A 20,311-nucleotide genomic window follows, 5' to 3' on the forward strand; every position below is an offset into this window, starting at 1 on the left:
TCTTTTGGTGGGCCGCCCTATGTACGTGTTTATCATGTAATTGAACGCACCACCAATCTTGGCTCCAAGGAAAAGGTAAGTGACTCGGCATAGCAAGTTAATCTTCGGAGTCGGTCTTATCACTAGCAGCTTTGAAGGTCACTACTTACAAGATCCCTGCATGAAAGTCACATAGTATCCAGCCCTGAATGTCAAACGATTAAGCAGCATGTGGGTTGCAAGTGCCATCATGTACAACATTCCAACATTATATTTTATTTGTAATCCCTCAATTTTCAATGAATTACCAAGCAGCAGTAGGTAAATAATGATACCTCAGTGAAACACCGTATATAGTACTAGTTAGTGTTACTATGATTCCATTGCCTTTCAAGCACACTTTTGTCCCTCACAAGATCCCCTGCTTCCGCACATGAAATATCAAACATTACAAAATGCAGATCTGGATCGTGATTCTATAGCAATTCTGTCTGCTTGATTTCATGCTACTCTTATTATTCACCATTCATGGACTGCTGATCTCATTTATGACGTAGGTGGAGCGTCACTCTGACGACTGACAACATGCGAAAAGGAATAGCATCAAAAAGGACATCGCTACAAAATCCCGATTATGGACCTTTTAACTCTCCTACGGCTACTGCCTTTTGCAAATCCCGTCTGATTTCACAAGGCCAGCATGCTGCAAAGAATACTGCGGTCTAGGGATGCATATTAGTGTGATGTGGAAACAAAGACTCATTAGAAGGGAGTAGGAAAGAACAAAGCATGACTATTCCCTGGTCACTCCCTCCTACTAATTCTTTGTTTCCAGATCACACTAATACGTACCCCCTAGACCATAATATTCTTTGCAGCATGCTGACCTTGTGAAATCAGCTGCGATTTGTAAAGGGCAGTAGCCATAGGAGAGTTCAAAGATGCCGGTTCCGTGATTTCGTAGTGATGCCTTTTTGAATACTATTCTTTTTTGCAGGTTGTCAGTCGTCAGATCGACGCTCTAACCACGTTATCAATGAGATCAGCAGTCCATGAATAGTGGATGATAAGAGTGGCATAGAATAGAGCAGGCTTTGCAGTCTGCAATGATGAGATGACTCTTACACGGACTCCTCAATACCAGCTCTAGCACTGCAGTCATCTCAAACAAAGCGGAAGCTGTACAGGATGCACACTGCAAAACTATAGCTAGGTTAACTGAATTTCCAAGTATGGCTCACATAAGGTAAATTTTTGTTGCGCTCTCCCTCTGAAAAGTTGACCATTCGAATTTCAATGGCATAACTATACGTTCAGCCTGAACAAATAATTCACCTTAACAGGTACCTACTCTTTTGGACAGTATACGAGCACAGTTTCAGACAGTGCTCACCAGTTCCCTTGAAGTGTGCCGCAAGCGCTAGGTTTAAGAGATGATAATTATAATGACTCACTTGCGCTCTCGTTTCACGAGAGACACGTAGTCATGGGACCGCGCATAGTAGCCGTCTGCAGAGAGGGCACCCCAGAAGTTGGACCACAGACTCTTCTCTCTTGACAACAATGGGGCTACGATTGTCCTGTAATGTAACAAATGCATAGCTTTTTTTCAGGTTTAAAGGAACCCTGAAACAATTCCAATGATTTTGTACACACATACTAAGTCGTTAGGGTAGGTCCTTTTGATCATTAAGTGAAACATTTAAGCGCTTCGTGTAAAGTGTGCAACATTAAAAGGCTTTGAAAATATGCACTGCTACAGATCACAGCAGTGCCGCTCCTCTGAGTTTTTAGCCACCTCACCCTAATTTATGCGTTTGGCCAAACTGACCCCAGTTGGGCAAGCTATAAGATCAGCCACCCAGGTAGCATTATTGATACTTTTTCCAACTTTATGGTGAACAAATGTTGTTCATAAGAGCTGGAATGTTGCTTAATTTGTTTCTATAAGAGATGTAACAGAAAGAGAATACCGAACGACTACTTATCACTGCCCTCAAGCACTTCCGGCAAAGAGCAAGTGTCTTCTGCTTGTGCTACAATGTGCTCTGTGTAGATGTGAGCTGCGTGGTCAGTGTTAATCTCGAGATTTCCTTTCGTGAGCACCATAGATCACCCTTGTTGCGTTGTGGACTGCAAACATCGCGAGCGGTGGTATGTCAAGCTGCAATCGTGTCCCTCTGTAATGCAGCAGACAAGCAGTGTGGCTGCAGCGTATTGAACTGTCGGTATCTGATCGGTGGCAGGATTTAGCGTTTGTGGCCATCACTTCACGCCAGAGGATTACTATCCCAATAGAGTTTTAGCATGTCTGACATTTGGGTAAATGCAAGCACAAGCAGACTGAGCATTTTACTGGATGAGCTGAGGCACAAACGTGAACATCCTACACGGTGCTGCACTTGACGGCACAGAGCTCGGCCAGACAAACACACAGAGCCAATATAGCAGTAACCAAGTGTATTCTACTTTGCTCCTGGTACAAATTTTCAGTAGGAACATAATCATGAGCACACTGGCTCTTTAGATGGTCAAAATGTTTTACACTTGGTTACAGCAATATTAGCTCCGTGTTTGGCTGGTTAAGCTCTGTGCCACAACGTGGCTGCAGCATGCAGGCCACTCAGGTTGCTCAGTTTATGCTAAATCCCCTTCATCAAAGTGGTAGTAGTAAGGAGGCGCTTTGGCTTACGCCTCTGCCCATCTGTCAAAACACCTGTTCGCCTGTGGTTACCAGAATACCGGACACGCTCGGCACCGTGACAGAATGTTCGCAACACAAGCTGCTTGGATAGCTCGCATTGGGGATAAGTGGCCAGGCAGCTTGTGGAGAGGCCAGAAAGGCTTCACACACTGGCTCCAAAACAACCGCAAGTAGACAACACGACGTCACATTGTGACGCAGAGCCAGTGAAGGTGAAGCTTAACCCCAATCAATCAGCGAACGAGTTGAGGAGAAAAAGCATGGCTAGGAAGGAGGGTAACTTGTAATCGTCCCTAGCTCTCTTAATATGAGACGCTTAACTTAAATTGTGGCATTAATGTTTTACTGTAGCTGTACCCTACGCACCTACTAAATTCATCCAAACCGTTTCAGAGACCCTTTAAGCAGTACGTACATCTTCAGCAAAAGCATGTTTTTATAACGTGGCAGTATGCAGAGAGAGCCTAGCAAGAAAATAAAAGCTGCCTTTGCACAAGTACAGTCTACCTTAGGGAGGCCAAGACCTTCCAACTTTTCTCAGAAATCTTCATGGATAAGCAGACAGGGAACAGCAGTCAGTGTTTCATTTCTGCAGAAGTACCCATTTATAGCAGATCACTCCTTATAGGCGATTTACAACAGGCCAATTACAATGAACAGTCAGTTACTGCAGTGGCCGTACCCATTATCCAAATAAATTTTTTCCACCACGTCACCAAGCTAAGACATTAGTTAACCTTCACTAATTAGTCAGTTCAATGCCAAATTATACTAACTTGTGCAATACAACTGCAAATGATAATGTGCACATTTCAATCAAGTGTAAGACAACAGCACTTTTTAGAAGCTCAGTACAACAGTGGCTCACAAGGATACACCATTATTCTGCTGAGCATCAGATTGCAGACTTAATTTCTGGCCTCAGCGGCTGAATTCCACATAAGCATAAAGCCAAACGCCCGGCACACTGCTTTGATCAGATGTGAAAGAACCCCAAGTTGTCAAAATTGATTCAAAGCCCCCTCTATGGCATCCTTCATAGGCTGTGTTTTTCTTTGGGATGTAAAGTGCCAGCATTAAATTCACTGTGCTTGGTTATCCAGGGACACAACGAGAAGGAAGGAAGAAGAACATGTAACAACACAGGCACTGATTGTCCATCCCTGCTATAGTGTTTGACAGAGGTGTCATGTGGTCGCAAAGGTAGAAGCTGCTGTGACCAAGACAGCTGCTGGAGTGAGGTAGGTGGCAAGTCCGGCAGGCATGTTAATCTGATTAACGTACTGACTCATGGTCAGTCATCTTATATATACATGTCATTGTGATGAACCTCAAATATACAGCTTCTATACTTCCTGCGTATGCTTGTGACTGTTACAATATGAGCTATTAAAATATGTTGTTTCAGTGATGCTAAACACATTGTGCACTGTCTGCAGCAATCACGCAAATTCAACATTTTCTCCAACCACAGCGTTTGCACCACAGCATTGCTTGCAAAGTTGTTTCAGAGTCTCAACTTGCAACAAACCTAAAACAACACAAACCGTTATATAGCCTCCAACGTTAACACACAAAACAAGAAACTCATAGCTTTAAGAGAGAGAATGTTTATTTACAGTGAAACACAGAAAAGTTGGTGAGAAACTGAATAACCCTAGTCAGCTATTCTGTGCGCAGGGAAGGTGAGAGAGGAAGAAAAACAAAGGTAGGTATGATATGCAATGGCAACAACGGGCAGTGTATGCATAAAAATAAGTGAACTAACTGGAGTGAAATTTACACCTTAGATTCGAGGCCTGTCCCAAATAAAAACTAAATCAAGCCCCCGGGTGACCAGCACAGTGCATTCAGAGCCCTGCAAACGAGTCAATTTGTTTCTTCAAAACAGATTTCAGTGGCCAACATGATAACTTTTGAAATTTATGAAAAAAGAAAACTTTCTTCATGAGAACAAATATAAATGTTGCCTTTTCTGGTACGTGCAAGTATCTGTTCAGCTTCCATTATGAGAAGTCCACAGAGCAAGAGGCATAACACAGTGCGCACCTGTTTGTTTCTATGAGAAGCCTCAGGGTACCAGGATTGTCAATGTGGACTTCACTGTCCACAAAGAAGGCATAATCGCAGTTGATCTTCAAGCACTCCTCCCTGAAATAGATTGGGTACATTCAGTGAGCAGCAATTTCAGGACACATGTCACCTTTCACCTGCCAACAAAACTTAAAATCTAACATTGCATGACACAACACCGCTATGGAGCTACACATCAATGGTAAGGTGTTTCTTGGAGCATCGTCCATTGTGGTATAGCTCAGTGGTTATGGTGTTTTACTAAGACCGAAGTTATGAGTTCAATATCCAGTCGTAGCAACCGAAATTCAATAGAGCCAGGTTGCAAAAACACTGAGTGGATATTACAAGAACCAATATTACAGGCAGCTGAAACAGGTAGTTGCATATTACAGCTAGCAGTTGAAATGGACAGCAATTAGTACGTATTACAGGTAGTTGAAGTTATCTTAGAACCCTCCGCTATTGTGTCTTGCATAGCCTCTGTGTCAACTTAATACAGCAAACCTGATCAATCACTCCCTCTGGTAGAATTCACCAAATGAACGAATATAAGTGTTAATTGCTTTATGGCGCAGTTAATGTATCTGTGGCTGCACAAATAACCTAAGTTTTGCAGCAGCGGAACTAAAGGCAAGATATGATTTGTCATACTGGCCTTAGTGTTCGTCTCTCTGTGGTTTGGTAACAAGCTGCATAAAGAAACTGTAGCTGCCAACTCTAGTAAAGGTATGATTGAAAGCATGGAATGTATTGCATGCTTTCAGCTATACCTTTAGGTAGGTAGGTAGGTTGTGTGCTGCTTTTCATAACGCTTTGTAAAGCAATACAAAAATCAGCACACAAGATGATATAACACACAAAAAGAAAAAAAGCAACAAGGCAGCAGATGCCCTGCACTTGTGTGTCACATTATACATTCTACTTCTAATTCAACCTTGCTGGAACTGATGCAAATAATAGAATTATCCGGTGGGTCAAATTAAAAGAAGAGGCAGGAAAAAGCCATCCGAACCTGCTGCTGCTTTGTTCGGCAAATTATAATATGCCCTTGAATTTAATGCACATGCAGCATTTAATGTGTCTAAATAGAAAACAAATTCCAAACCAATGTTAGCATGCCTTTAATTCTGGCAATCAGAAAAAAATGAAACCTGAAGCCTGCCTTTGGAGATCATAAATTTATTCACACTTAATTTCCATCAGTTACACTCGGAGAGCTCTTTATCGTTAGGAGTCCTGACATGTCATCCTCCAAGCACTCCTTTGTGTTTGAAATTCTGCGCTATCTCAACAACTCCTCAAATAACCATCATAAATAAGGATGATGGCCAATGGATGGATAGGTAACCACTTCGCCAGCTTGTCACGTGATGCAACACTGTGATATGCTGAAAATATCTGAAACTGCTTCATTTGCCACTAGCTTAGCACGTAAAATAACTTCTCTTTTGAATGGGCTTCCGTAAGGTAAGTAGCAAATCATCAGCGTCAGCTTAAGCAAGAACTTGTTCTGTCACCATGTTGTGATAACAATGAAGATGACACTGGCTCTGACAATTTGGTGTTGGCAATGCTGATTGTAATACGCAGAGAATTTTCAGACACATATTTTTTTTTTTTTTTTGAAAGAAGTGCGTGCTCAAATTACGTAACTACAGTAACTGTTCAGTGTGAGCTGCCATTTTCACTCAGAACTGGAGCAGGTTGAAAATCATCATTTTCGGTGGGCAATAGCATGTCAGCGATGCATTCACTGTCCTCTAGCACCTTCAGGACAGACAGTGCAGCCACTGAGGTCACCATTATGGTTACGCAAGTGCTTGCTATCCAGTCAAGCTCAAATTATTTAGTGAGGGCCAATTACAGGATTGACATAATAAAAATCTTGGATCATAGAAATGTATGAATGTCAGCCAGGACCTTCGGTCAGGATTGAATGAACTAAAGAGTTTAATTAAGCAGAGTCGAATTAACAAAAGTCCATCCTGTCTAATGTTACCACATTTTCACGAAGCACTCTCCCTAACTAGCCCAGATATCCCTATCATTATAGGGTCCATTACAAAGCACCCTGTACGGTCTGCATCAAATGTTTTCAAAATGTGAGCCCTACGAAAGAGCCAAATTTCAGTCCGGTTTTAGCGTGCTGCCAGCAAAACAGTACAACATTAGTCTTGTATTATACCCTAATACAGATAGCGAATCTTAAATATGGGCTGCATGCCCAGGCTCAGAAAATAACATTCTGCTTCTTCACAGATCCGTCCCATAAACTTTTGACACCGACTGCATACTGTGCTCACAGTCTCTGCACAAAGAACAAGCAGCACAAAACCGTAAAGAAAGCAACTCACAGAGCCAGATTACGGGCATGCCATTCTTTTTTGGCCTCAGACACATCCAAGTACTTCACAGAATGGTAAGCCGGCCCTTTCTCCTCCACGAACTTGGTCACCTCTGCATCATGGAACTCCTCCTAATAGTTGGCATGTCAATGACAAAATATCAGACTCCGTGGAGCAACAAATATGGTAAGAGGAGGTGTGTTCAAATCAAGAAATACACTGCACAACAACGTATTTTTACCGAAAGTGAGGTGCCTTTCACATTATGAAAGCAGATATGCAAACAAATTGATTTGCGAAGGCAGGTTTTGTAATAAGTGCTGTCAAAGTCGGCTCATTTACCTACAGCGGTGTTTTTTAGAGTTGCGAACATAGAAAGTTTGCATATATTCCTCTATTATAATGCGTTTTATGATGAGCAGCAAATTTAACAAGCAGCCCTGGCATCGGTCAGGCCTCAGATGAAAAGAACAGTCGGCATGGTGCAGTTGGTAAGGCACCACGCAAGATTTAGAATCTGCAAGATGGTCCTTGCATACATAACTTGCTTCCTCGCACAGATGGTCTTTGCACACACCATTTGGTGTGTCCCAGTAAGCGTCTCTACCTCAGCAAAAAGCCCCATTTCCAGAGTTAGCATAGGTAATAAGCTAAACTCTTGTAAAAGGACACTCCAATAGATTCAGACATTCTGGATGAATGAGCCTTGCATGTAGAGCACATCATTACGATCATCTTCAACCAAGGTTGATGCTATAGTGCATTAAAAGCAGCAGCTTCGGGTTACTTTCAGATGAGCACCAACCTTCTCATAAGCCTATCTCCATGGGCTTCGCTGACTTCTGCAGAACTCAATCAGTTAACCCAGTGCTTCGAGTTGTTGATTAATTTGCCCTAGCACTGCTATTTCGTAGCCTCATCTGTTAGAGCATCTGCCTCAGTAAGGAACTGATGTTCGCTTTGGCCTCAGGACGAGTATCAATGTTCATGCAGCTGTAAAGCTTTCTTTCCAAAGTACCTGTATGGGTTTCCTTCTCTGCTGCTTTAAATGCCCACAACATAGCTATCACTTTGGCTTTTCATGAACTGCTTGTCGAATAATGTACTTCAATGCTGCTTTACAAGCGCCACTGTATTAGGAAAGTTCTAAACAAACATTTTAGGAGCTGTATCCCAACTATCAGGGGCTCACATTTTTGCAGAAAAAAAAAACATATTATTACTTCAATTCTGCTTGAATGTTGTGGTGTAGCCAGAGGTGTGTTAAAACCAAACAATATGAGCAATTTCCTTGATCAACAAGGAAACCATTTTGCTCAGCATCCACGGAACTGAATTTGGCGAGGCTTGCTGCATTTAATTGAAGTCAAAATCTACCAACTGTTTGGGAGCAGAGTTGTCAGTTAGGCCATGAGTTTGTTTTAAAAATTTTGAAAATTGCAAAATTAAATATTACCAACACATCAAGCTTATAACACTAATTGAAACAAAACAGACATATTACACACCACTCCGAAATATACTGCTAATTTGTTGCAAATTGTTGCAAACTGTGATACAGTAAAACTTCATTACTTCAGATTTCCTGGGACCATTAAAAGTGTCCAAATTAACTGAACATAAGATTATTGAATGGACCAAGAGAACAATAAACAAATGTTTACACCAACGTGCCTTTATTTACTAAACACATCTGCAACCCTCACTTCTATTTTGCTCAAAATTAGCACAAGATCAGCATCTTCATCAAAGTAGACATGCTTTTCACTACCGCTAACACATCCAGATCCATTTTTGGCCATTGTGCTGGCCAGCAACTAATCATTGATCCTGATATAGCCAGCAGGTTTAACAACAGTGAGTGAACAGCAGTACATGGTTTGTCCATAAGGTAATGAGACTGCCACACAGCACTGCAGCCGCCAGTAGCACCCTCCACGGAGGCAGGATTTGTGGTAGGAGTGTTACGGGGAGGTTGCGAGTACATACAAACTATATTTAAAATATATATACAGGATGAGTCAGAATAGTTAAGATGGCTAACCACCAACAACACACAGCAGCCAGCGTATCCAATCTTCTCTTTCCTCTCACTTCTCTCATCCTTCCGTAACAGGACCATCGGGTGGCAAAGCGCCGTCTCGGCGCATGGCAGGTGAAGAATTGCGAGCGAAGTATGGCTTCAGCCATGAAACGTGCACGATGTCAACAGGCATCTGACTTGAGCATGCATTAAAGTGTAGCGGCGAAATCTCGTAATTGGCATCGTTAACTTGGCATAGGACTTCATAAGGCCCTGTGTAGCGAGAGAGAAGCTTCTGAGAGAGACCAACCCGACGATATGGTGACCAGAGGAGCACCCAAGCACCTGGTACGAACTTAACATCGCGTTGGCAGCGATCGTAACGCACTTTCTGTATATGCTGTGAAGCTAATAAATGAGATTGGGCAATTCGAGAGTGGGCGACGATTGAGATTGGGCGATTGAGATTGAGAGATTGAGACGATTGAGATTGGGCGAAATGAGAGTGTGATTGATGACTTCAGGAGCATACTCAGTTGCAACAAGTGGCACAGAAGGGAAGATGGTATCAAACGGCAGGGTGGGGTTGCGACCATACAAGAGATAAAAGGCTGAATATCCTGCGGTGTCATGTCGGGACGAGTTATACGCGACCATCACGTAAGCCAGCATGGTGTCCCAGTTGCGGTGATCGTTGGAGATGTACATCGACAGCATCTCTGTGATTGTTAGGTTGAGATATTCCATAAGACGTCTCAACCGTTTGTGGGTGGTAGGCGGCGGACAGCTTGTACTCAGTGGCACAAGAGCGGAGGAGGCCATCCACAACTCGAGACAAGAACGAGCGGCTGCAGTGTGTAAGTAACTGTCGAGGTGCACCGTGCTGGAGAATGACATCGTGAAGGAGAAAATCGGCGACGTCAGTTGCGCAACTAGTCGACAACGCCTTTGTCATTGCATAGCATGTTGCGTAATCAGTAGAGACAGCGATCCACTTGTTCCCTCTAGTCGTTGTCGGAAAAGGGCCAAGCAGGTCAAGGCCTACGCAAAAGAACGGTTCAGAGAGGACTTCAATGGGATGGAGTCGTTCAACAGCGGCAAGGGGCGGTTTCTTCCGGCCCTGACACAATTTGCAAGTTGCGACATAACGACGCACAGAGCGGCAGAAACCCAGCCAGAAGAACTGGCGTCGTACACAGTTGTATGTATGCAAAACTCCAAGGTGTCCTGCCGTCGGCGCATCGTGAAGTTGTTCGAGAACGACGGGTCACAGATGATGAGGAAGGACAAGCAGCAACTCAGGGCCGTCAGGGTTGATATTACGGCGGTAGAGGATGCCGTCATGCAGCACGAACATGCGGCACGTGCCGTCAGTGCTGCCAGATTGCGCTCCGACAATGGACTGTAAGGACATGTTGCGTTGTTGTTCAGCGCGCATGTCGGTCATGTCGGTCAAAGCCATCACGCAGGTCACCAGACCATGCGCAACAGGATCGGGAGAATCCACATGGTGACGCGACGGGCAGTCAGTGTCCTTGTGGAGGCGTCCAGTCATGTAATGGACACTAAATGAAAATTCCTGGAGCCGCAAAGCCCAGCGACCAAACTGTCCAGTCGGTTTCCGTACGGAAGACAGCCCGCAGAGTGTGTGGTGGTCTGTGACGACCAAAAACGTGCGGCCGTACAAATATGGCTGGAACTTGGCGACAGCCCAAACTAAAGCCAAGGACTCCCGCTTGGTGATGGAGTAATTTTTCTTGGCAGGTGACAGCAGATGGCTGGCGTAAGCTATCAGGCACTCGGTACCATTCTGGTGTTGGGCGAGAACAGCGCCGATGCCATAGCCGCTTGCGTCAGTTGTGGAATTTGGCGGGCACAGATCAAAGTGGGCAAGCATGGGAGGGGTGGTCAGAAACTTGATGAGAGTGGCAAACACGTGAGCCTGCTTCGGGCCCCATGAGAATGGCATGTTCTTCTTTAGAAGATCTGTCAAAGGCCGAGCAATGTCAGCAAAGTTTTTGACGAAACAGCGAAAGTAAGAACACAGGCCGACAAAGCAGCGCACGTCAGAGGCAGAATGTGGCACAGGAAAACTGCGTATGGCGCGAACTTTTTCCAGATCTGGTTGGACACCGGACGCATCAACGAGGTGTCCCAACATGGTGATCTGACGGCACCTGAATTGACACTTCGTGGAGTTCAGTTGAAGGCCTGCTTTTCGGAAGACCGCAAGAATTGCATTAAGTCGGGTAAGGTGGCTGTCGAACGTGGGAGAAAAAACAATAACGTCATCAAGGTAACAAAAACAAGTGGTCCATTTGTAGCCCCGCAGAAGAGAGTCCATCATACATTCAAATGTCGCATTAGCATTGCATAGGCCAAAGGGCATGACTTTGAAATGATATAAGCCATCTGGCGTGATGAAGGCCGTCTTCTCGCAGTCCATTTCATCAACTGAAATCTGCCAGTAGCCGGATCGAAGATCAATGGACGAGAAGTATTTAGCTCCGTGCAAGCAGTCCAAGGCGTCATCGATGCGTGGTAGTGGGTAGATGTCTTTTCGCGTGATCTTGTTTAAGTGGCGATAATCAACACAAAAAAAAACAGGTACCATCTTTCTTTTTCACCAGGACGACAGGCAAAGCCCAAGGACTGGCTGATGGCTCGATGACCCCTTTGCGGAGAATTTTGTCCACTTCTGATTGAATGACTCGACGTTCAGCATGCGATAACCTATAGGGTCGCTGACGAATAGGATTCGTATCTTCAGTGTTTATACGGTGGTGAACAACAGATATTCGGCCTAATGGCCTGTCGCCAAATCAAAGATGTCACTGTACGATTCAAGCAGGAGTCGTATGTCCGTGGCCTGTGCAAAGTGAGGTCAGGTGCAATCATTTTCACAAAGTCATCCGTTAGGGACCAGAGCTGTCAGCTGCAATTGGCACTAATAAGCCACTCTCGGCATTCAGACTCTCAATGTCAAATTCGCAACCAGTAGTAGAAACGCTGGCCAAGAACATGCCGGCCTGAAGCACTTGAGGGCACAGGCTGAAATTCAGAAGTGGCAGAACGATGTCGTTATTAGTAACCATGACCAACATATGTGGAACAGCAACATTCCGGTTCAAAAGCACATCGATGATAGGGTGAAGCACATGTTCACCGTCAGGAACCTGTGACTGGGCGGTCAAAGTGACGTAAGTAACTGCCTCGGGTGACAGACGCACGTCTTGAAGCGAGCACGAGCACGGTGGGGCGGTACTCGGAGCATCGGTGAGTTGAGGCAGTTCTAACTGAAGAATGCCGGTTGCACAATCGATGAGAGCTGAATGAGTGGATCAAAAGTCCAATTCAAGGATAACGTCGTGAGGGCAGTTGTCAATCCCAGAAAAGAGAACAGAAGTAGGGCGGCCGACTATAATTAAATGCGCAGTACACATTCCAAGAACAACCAGCACGCTGCCGTCGGCCACACAAAGCACTCGGGCAGCTTCTAGAGTGAAGACCTTCTTTAAACGCCTATGTAGGCTAGAACTCATCACAGATACGTGGGCTCCAGTGTCGACGAGTGCTTGGACAGGTACGCCGTCTATTTTAACGTCAATTACACTTCTCCTTGTTGGCACAGAGAGAGGATTTGCTGCAGTAGTCGGCAATGCAGCACCACCTCCGAGTGCTGCATTTCCTAGTTTTCCGAAAGGGTGCGGTCAAAAGCCACAGGGGACGAAAGGCGACGTGGCTGCGGCGAACGGGAAGATGGGCGACGAGTTTGCGGTGAACGAGACTGTGTCCGCGCGGAGATGGTGAGCGGCTGTACCACGTGTTCCGAGCAGGTTTGGTGGTGCTGTTAGACTCAGCGGTGGGCGAAACATTGCGGGTATTTCCATCAAAACGGCTCATGTGGTCGGTGTGCAAGGTGTTGAGGGCCACGAGTTGCGACAGTATCGGGCGACATGACCAATGTGGCGACAGGTGAAACATATCGGCTGGTCGTCGCAGTTCTCCACTCAGTCGGGTTGCGATAACGTGGAGAAAAGCATCGAGGTGGAGCAAAAATAGTACAAGGGCATATGTTAGCTCTGGGATTGGCAACAGCACACACAGACTGTAAACCAATGTTTTCAAGTTCCTGGCGATCCATGGCTTGTACGAGGGGAACTGAAAATGTCGTAAAGACTTGAAGCTAAACATTTCGACAGAATTGCCTGTCTGGTTGGGAAATTGATTAGAACTTGAGACTGACTCCAACCAAATAACTGAATTTTATTAGCCCGACGTTTCGGAGCCCATTCGGCTCCTTCTTCAGGGGGTTGTTCTTCGGGGGGTGGCGGTGTGCCGCTTTTAAAGCGTCTTTTTTGAAGAAAGGAGGGGGGGGGGAACCCGGGAGGTGGGGAGACACTCCACAGACGGAAAGGTGGGGGGGAACAAAAGGAAAGGGGGGGTTGTGTTGTTGACCGCTTCCAAGGTGCTGCGATGACCGGTGCTGGGTGGAGTGCTCACGAGGGTGCCCTTGATGGGCCGCGGGGGGGGGGGGGAGGGTTACAGGGTCGCGCCGACGTTCTGTGTTGGTGAAACGAGCGGGAGTCTATCTGGCTGTGCGTCCTTTTCTTCTTTTCGTCATGTCGCCAAGGCCATGGACATAGACCGAGGGTAGGTTGCCCTTCACACGGTTTATGTTATTCTCCGTATTCTGAATGTGCCATGACTCCAGTAGTAGTCTCTTTCGCCAGTTCGTTTCTGTTTGAAGGATTGCAGTTTCCTTGAAAGCAATTTTGTGGTCGGCGACTTCAGAGTGTTCAGCGACGGCGCTGCGAATACGGTTGAATGTCCTGACGTCGTTCTCGTGTTGTCTGATCCTTTCTTTTAGATTTTTGGTTTCCCCGATGTACGACGCCGGACAGTCAGCACAACTGATTTTGTAGACGACGCCTTGAGCTTTTTCTTTTGGTGGACGATCTTTTGGTTTAGGGAGGAGGATATTGAAAGTGTTTATTGGTTTGTGCGCCACTTTGAGGCCTTCTTTTTTTAATATTCGGCTGAGCGCTTCGCTGGTACCTCTGATGTACGGGATGGACACTCGCTTCTGGGGTTGGGGAGAAGTAAACGGCTGAAGGTCCCGCATTTTCCTTCTTTTTTGTTGTCTGGTTGTCTTTCGAATGAAGTCATCTGTGTAGCCATTCCTCTTAAGTTCGTTGAGAACCGTTCTCTTTTCTTTCTTTAGATCCGATTCCGATGAGGAATGAGTTTCGGCTCGTTTGAATAAAGAATTTACAACAGACGCCTTGTGGTTTGCCGGATGGTCGGATTGGAAATGAAGATAGCGGCCTGTGTGGGTTGGTTTTCGGTAGACTGAAAATTTTAGAATGCCGTCTTTTCGTGTAACTTGCACATCTAAGAATGGGAGTGATCCGTTCTGTTCGCGCTCATATGTGAACTGTATATCCGGGTCTATGGAGTTTAAGTGTTTCTGCAAGTTTTCGACTTGGCTCGTCTTCACGATGCAAAAACAATCATCCACGTACCTGAGGAAGACTTTTGGTTTCGGGAAAAAAGTATTTAACGCTCTCTCCTCGATGCTCTCCATAGTCAAGTTAGCCATGGCAACGGAAATTGAGGCCCCCATAGGAGTTCCTTTAACCTGTTTGTAGTAGCTGCCTCGGAAGGTGAAATAGGTATTGGACAGGCACAGTTCGAGAAGGCGGCAGATCTCGTCTACACTCAAAGGGGTTCTCTCACTGAGCGTATCGTCACGTTCCAGTGCATCTCTAGTTGCGGAAACAGCCAACTTAATGGGTACTCTTGTGAACAGAGAGATTACATCAAAAGAGACCAGACATTCATCATCTTCGATACGGATTTTTGATGTCAGTTTGATGAAATTCTCGGAGTCGCGCACGTGCGATGCTGTCCTTCCGGTGAGTGGTGATATGATCTGATGCAAGTAAGTGGATAGTGATCGTAGTGGGGAACACGAAAAGTCTACGATTGGTCGTAAGGGGATTCCGGGTTTATGGAGTTTTGGCAAGCCGTAGAAAGCTGGAGCGGATCCGTTCCTACAGATTAATTTTAGGTAGAGATTTCGAGAATTTGGGTGGCTGCGGAATATTTCAATCAGCGTCTTGTTCAGCAACGACTGAGTTCTCGTAGTGGGGTCCTTCTTTAGTCTCTCGTAATCTTGGCTGTCAAGTAGGGCGGACGCCTTATCCTCGTAGTCCTTTATGTTCAAAACAACGGTTGAGTTCCCCTTGTCCGCCGGTAGGATCACAATGTTGGTATCTTCTTTCAGCGTTCTCACTGCTTTTATTTCGTCGGAAGTTAAGTTGCGTTCTCTTCTGCGGTTGTTATTGGACCTTATTATGCCGATTGCTTTCAGTCTGACCTGTTCCCGCACTTTGGGGTCTAGTTGCTGGATGCCGCTCTCAAGGGCGGCGATCATCTTGGGGAGGGGTGGGTTATCTGTCGTAACATTGAATTTTTGACCTTTTGCCAGGATTGAAGTTTCTTCGCTTGTGAGCTTTCTCGATGATAAATTGGTTACTGTGTGCTTGTTTAACACTCCTGTTTTCTCGTTTTCGTTGATTAGGGAAGAGAATTTCTTCTTCTGCGTTTGACTGTGTTTCATTTCCTCTGAGGACGCTACGGCCTTTGCAAACGATTCAATTGATGAAAAGAGATGGGGTACCTTGTGTTCAAGTTGTTGAGAAAGGATCAGACAACACGAGAACGACGTCAGGACATTCAACCGTATTCGCAGCGCCGTCGCTGAACACTCTGAAGTCGCCGACCACAAAATTGCTTTCAAGGAAACTGCAATCCTTCAAACAGAAACGAACTGGCGAAAGAGACTACTACTGGAGTCATGGCACATTCAGAATACGGAGAATAACATAAACCGTGTGAAGGGCAACCTACCCTCGGTCTATGTCCATGGCCTTGGCGACATGACGAAAAGAAGAAAAGGACGCACAGCCAGATAGACTCCCGCTCGTTTCACCAACACAGAACGTCGGCGCGACCCTGTAACCCTCCCCCCCCCCCCCCCGCGGCCCATCAAGGGCACCCTCGTGAGCACTCCACCCAGCACCGGTCATCGCAGCACCTTGGAAGCGGTCAACAACACAACCCCCCCTTTCCTTTTGTTCCCCCCCACCTTTCCGTCTGTGGAGTGTCTCCCCACCTCCCGTGTTCCCCCCCCCCTCCTTTCTTCAAAAAAGACGCTTTAAAAGCGGCACACCGCCACCCCCCGAAGAACAACCCCCTGAAGAAGGAGCCGAATGGGCTCCGAAACGTCGGGATAATAAAATTCAGTTATTTGGTTGGAGTCAGTCTCAAGTTCTAATCAATTTCCCAACCAGACAGGCAATTCTGTCGAAATGTTTAGCTTCAAGTCTTTACGTGCAGACTTCGGGCTAGAGGCAGTGCAACTTGCAAAGAACTATATAAAAGCAGTGAAAGGAATATCCACCTTCAAGACACACCTAGACTTCACCCGGAAATGCAAAGACAAGAACGTCGTGCCACGAAGTCTCCAGCTACGCCAACCAATCAACACACCAGAAGGCCGGGACATCATCGACAAGGCCCAGCAAAGATTGGTGACAGCACGGATACATGAGTGCCACATGTTGATCCGGAAGAAAGAAGTCGACGCGTTCTTCGCCAGAAGACAACTTGAACACAAGGTACCCCATCTCTTTTCATCAATTGAATCGTTTGCAAAGGCCGTAGCGTCCTCAGAGGAAATGAAACACAGTCAAACGCAGAAGAAGAAATTCTCTTCCCTAATCAACGAAAACGAGAAAACAGGAGTGTTAAACAAGCACACAGTAACCAATTTATCATCGAGAAAGCTCACAAGCGAAGAAACTTCAATCCTGGCAAAAGGTCAAAAATTCAATGTTACGACAGATAACCCAGCCCTCCCCAAGATGATCGCCGCCCTTGAGAGCGGCATCCAGCAACTAGACCCCAAAGTGCGGGAACAGGTCAGACTGAAAGCAATCGGCATAATAAGGTCCAATAACAACCGCAGAAGAGAACGCAACTTAACTTCCGACGAAATAAAAGCAGTGAGAACGCTGAAAGAAGATACCAACATTGTGATCCTACCGGCGGACAAGGGGAACTCAACCGTTGTTTTGAACATAAAGGACTACGAGGATAAGGCGTCCGCCCTACTTGACAGCCAAGATTACGAGAGACTAAAGAAGGACCCCACTACGAGAACTCAGTCGTTGCTGAACAAGACGCTGATTGAAATATTCCGCAGCCACCCAAATTCTCGAAATCTCTACCTAAAATTAATCTGTAGGAACGGATCCGCTCCAGCTTTCTACGGCTTGCCAAAACTCCATAAACCCGGAATCCCCTTACGACCAATCGTAGACTTTTCGTGTTCCCCACTACGATCACTATCCACTTACTTGCATCAGATCATATCACCACTCACCGGAAGGACAGCATCGCACGTGCGCGACTCCGAGAATTTCATCAAACTGACATCAAAAATCCGTATCGAAGATGATGAATGTCTGGTCTCTTTTGATGTAATCTCTCTGTTCACAAGAGTACCCATTAAGTTGGCTGTTTCCGCAACTAGAGATGCACTGGAACGTGACGATACGCTCAGTGAGAGAACCCCTTTGAGTGTAGACGAGATCTGCCGCCTTCTCGAACTGTGCCTGTCCAATACCTATTTCACCTTCCGAGGCAGCTACTACAAACAGGTTAAAGGAACTCCTATGGGGGCCTCAATTTCCGTTGCCATGGCTAACTTGACTATGGAGAGCATCGAGGAGAGAGCGTTAAATACTTTTTTCCCGAAACCAAAAGTCTTCCTCAGGTACGTGGATGATTGTTTTTGCATCGTGAAGACGAGCCAAGTCGAAAACTTGCAGAAACACTTAAACTCCATAGACCCGGATATACAGTTCACATATGAGCGCGAACAGAACGGATCACTCCCATTCTTAGATGTGCAAGTTAGACGAAAAGACGGCATTCTAAAATTTTCAGTCTACCGAAAACCAACCCACACAGGCCGCTATCTTCATTTCCAATCCGACCATCCGGCAAACCACAAGGCGTCTGTTGTAAATTCTTTATTCAAACGAGCCGAAACTCATTCCTCATCGGAATCGGATCTAAAGAAAGAAAAGAGAACGGTTCTCAACGAACTTAAGAGGAATGGCTACACAGATGACTTCATTCGAAAGACAACCAGACAACAAAAAAGAAGGAAAATGCGGGACCTTCAGCCGTTTACTTCTCCCCAACCCCAGAAGCGAGTGTCCATCCCGTACATCAGAGGTACCAGCGAAGCGCTCAGCCGAATATTAAAAAAAGAAGGCCTCAAAGTGGCGCACAAACCAATAAACACTTTCAATATCCTCCTCCCTAAACCAAAAGATCGTCCACCAAAAGAAAAAGCTCAAGGCGTCGTCTACAAAATCAGTTGTGCTGACTGTCCGGCGTCGTACATCGGGGAAACCAAAAATCTAAAAGAAAGGATCAGACAACACGAGAACGACGTCAGGACATTCAACCGTATTCGCAGCGCCGTCGCTGAACACTCTGAAGTCGCCGACCACAAAATTGCTTTCAAGGAAACTGCAATCCTTCAAACAGAAACGAACTGGCGAAAGAGACTACTACTGGAGTCATGGCACATTCAGAATACGGAGAATAACATAAACCGTGTGAAGGGCAACCTACCCTCGGTCTATGTCCATGGCCTTGGCGACATGACGAAAAGAAGAAAAGGACGCACAGCCAGATAGACTCCCGCTCGTTTCACCAACACAGAACGTCGGCGCGACCCTGTAACCCTCCCCCCCCCCCCCCCCCCCCGCGGCCCATCAAGGGCACCCTCGTGAGCACTCCACCCAGCACCGGTCATCGCAGCACCTTGGAAGCGGTCAACAACACAACCCCCCCTTTCCTTTTGTTCCCCCCCACCTTTCCGTCTGTGGAGTGTCTCCCCACCTCCCGTGTTCCCCCCCCCCCTCCTTTCTTCAAAAAAGACGCTTTAAAAGCGGCACACCGCCACCCCCCGAAGAACAACCCCCTGAAGAAGGAGCCGAATGGGCTCCGAAACGTCGGGCTAATAAAATTCAGTTATTTGGTTGGAGTCAGTCTCAAGTTCTAAAATGTCGTAGCATCAGGGTTATGCGAACAGAAAGCTGCAGGTGCCATCGCATCCAATTCACGTCTAACGATTCGCACCACGTCCTCTGATGGCGACACATGCTGCTGTGCGGGTTGATCTTCACACGTCGACGTTGCGGCAGTATTGGGAAGTCTGACGAATAGTTACAAGACGCGTCGGCTTTTGGTCTCCTCGAATTGTCGGCACTCTTTAATGATTGCATCCACTGTAGAGCAGCTTTTGCACATGAGCAGATTAAACGCGTCGTCAGCAATGCCCTTAAGCACATGCCCGACCTTCTCAACTTCTGTCATGTCGTGATCGGCTTCACGACAAAGTGCCAGCACATCCTGGATGTACGAGACATAGGACTCCGTGGGGGATCGCGCACGGGAGGCCAGTTCCTGCTTTGCAGCAATTTTACTGCCTGCTGGTTTACCAAACAACTCTTTCAATTTCACTTTGCATTGGTCCCAGCTGGTTAGCTCCTCTTCGTGGTTTTCGTACCACACCTTTGCCATGCCTCGTAGGTAGAACAACAGGTTAGCTAGCATAAGCGTAGGGTCCCATCTGTTGATTCCACTCGCGCGTTCGTACATGGCCGCCCACTCTTTAACGTCGGCGTCATAAGTTCTGCAGAAAGCCCCAGGATCCTTGGGTTGCACAACGACAACCGAAGGTGACAGCGACGTAGCTGGCGACAGTGACGTTGGAGGCAATGACGTTGATCCCGCATGCTCACCGTAATTCATGGTGAGGACAGTGATGCGACGTCCACTGCGGAGCTCCGTTTCCAGCCATGGTACCCCGCACCTCTCACCAATATGTTACGGGAATGTTGCAAGTATATAAAAACTATATTTACAATATATATAGACGATGAGTCAGAATAGTTAAGATGGCTGACCACCAACAACACGCAGCAGTCAGCATCTCCGATCTTCTTCTTCCTCTCTCTTCTCTCATCCTTCCGTCACAGGAGTTTTAAGCTGAGTAATGCACCAGGTGGCAGTCGCATCCAAGCTCTGACACAG

At 46.2% G+C, this 20,311-nt stretch overlaps 1 protein-coding gene across 2 annotated transcripts in view; it reads right to left on the reverse strand.

The window, feature by feature from the left end:
• Positions 1-20,311, reverse strand: part of Plod (procollagen lysyl hydroxylase) — a 171,924-nt gene that overhangs the window by 125,810 nt on the left and 25,803 nt on the right. For both annotated transcript variants that reach the window (XM_065453045.1, XM_065453044.1), the window contains 3 exons: positions 7,114-7,235; positions 4,733-4,834; positions 1,434-1,559 (listed from right to left, as the gene is read on the reverse strand). In XM_065453045.1, the coding sequence (XP_065309117.1) occupies positions 1,434-1,559; positions 4,733-4,834; positions 7,114-7,235 (350 nt within the window). The remainder of the gene's footprint in view (positions 1-1,433; positions 1,560-4,732; positions 4,835-7,113; positions 7,236-20,311) is intronic.

This window comes from Dermacentor albipictus, chromosome 2, assembly GCF_038994185.2.
Source record: "Dermacentor albipictus isolate Rhodes 1998 colony chromosome 2, USDA_Dalb.pri_finalv2, whole genome shotgun sequence".
NCBI lineage: Eukaryota > Metazoa > Arthropoda > Arachnida > Ixodida > Ixodidae > Dermacentor > Dermacentor albipictus.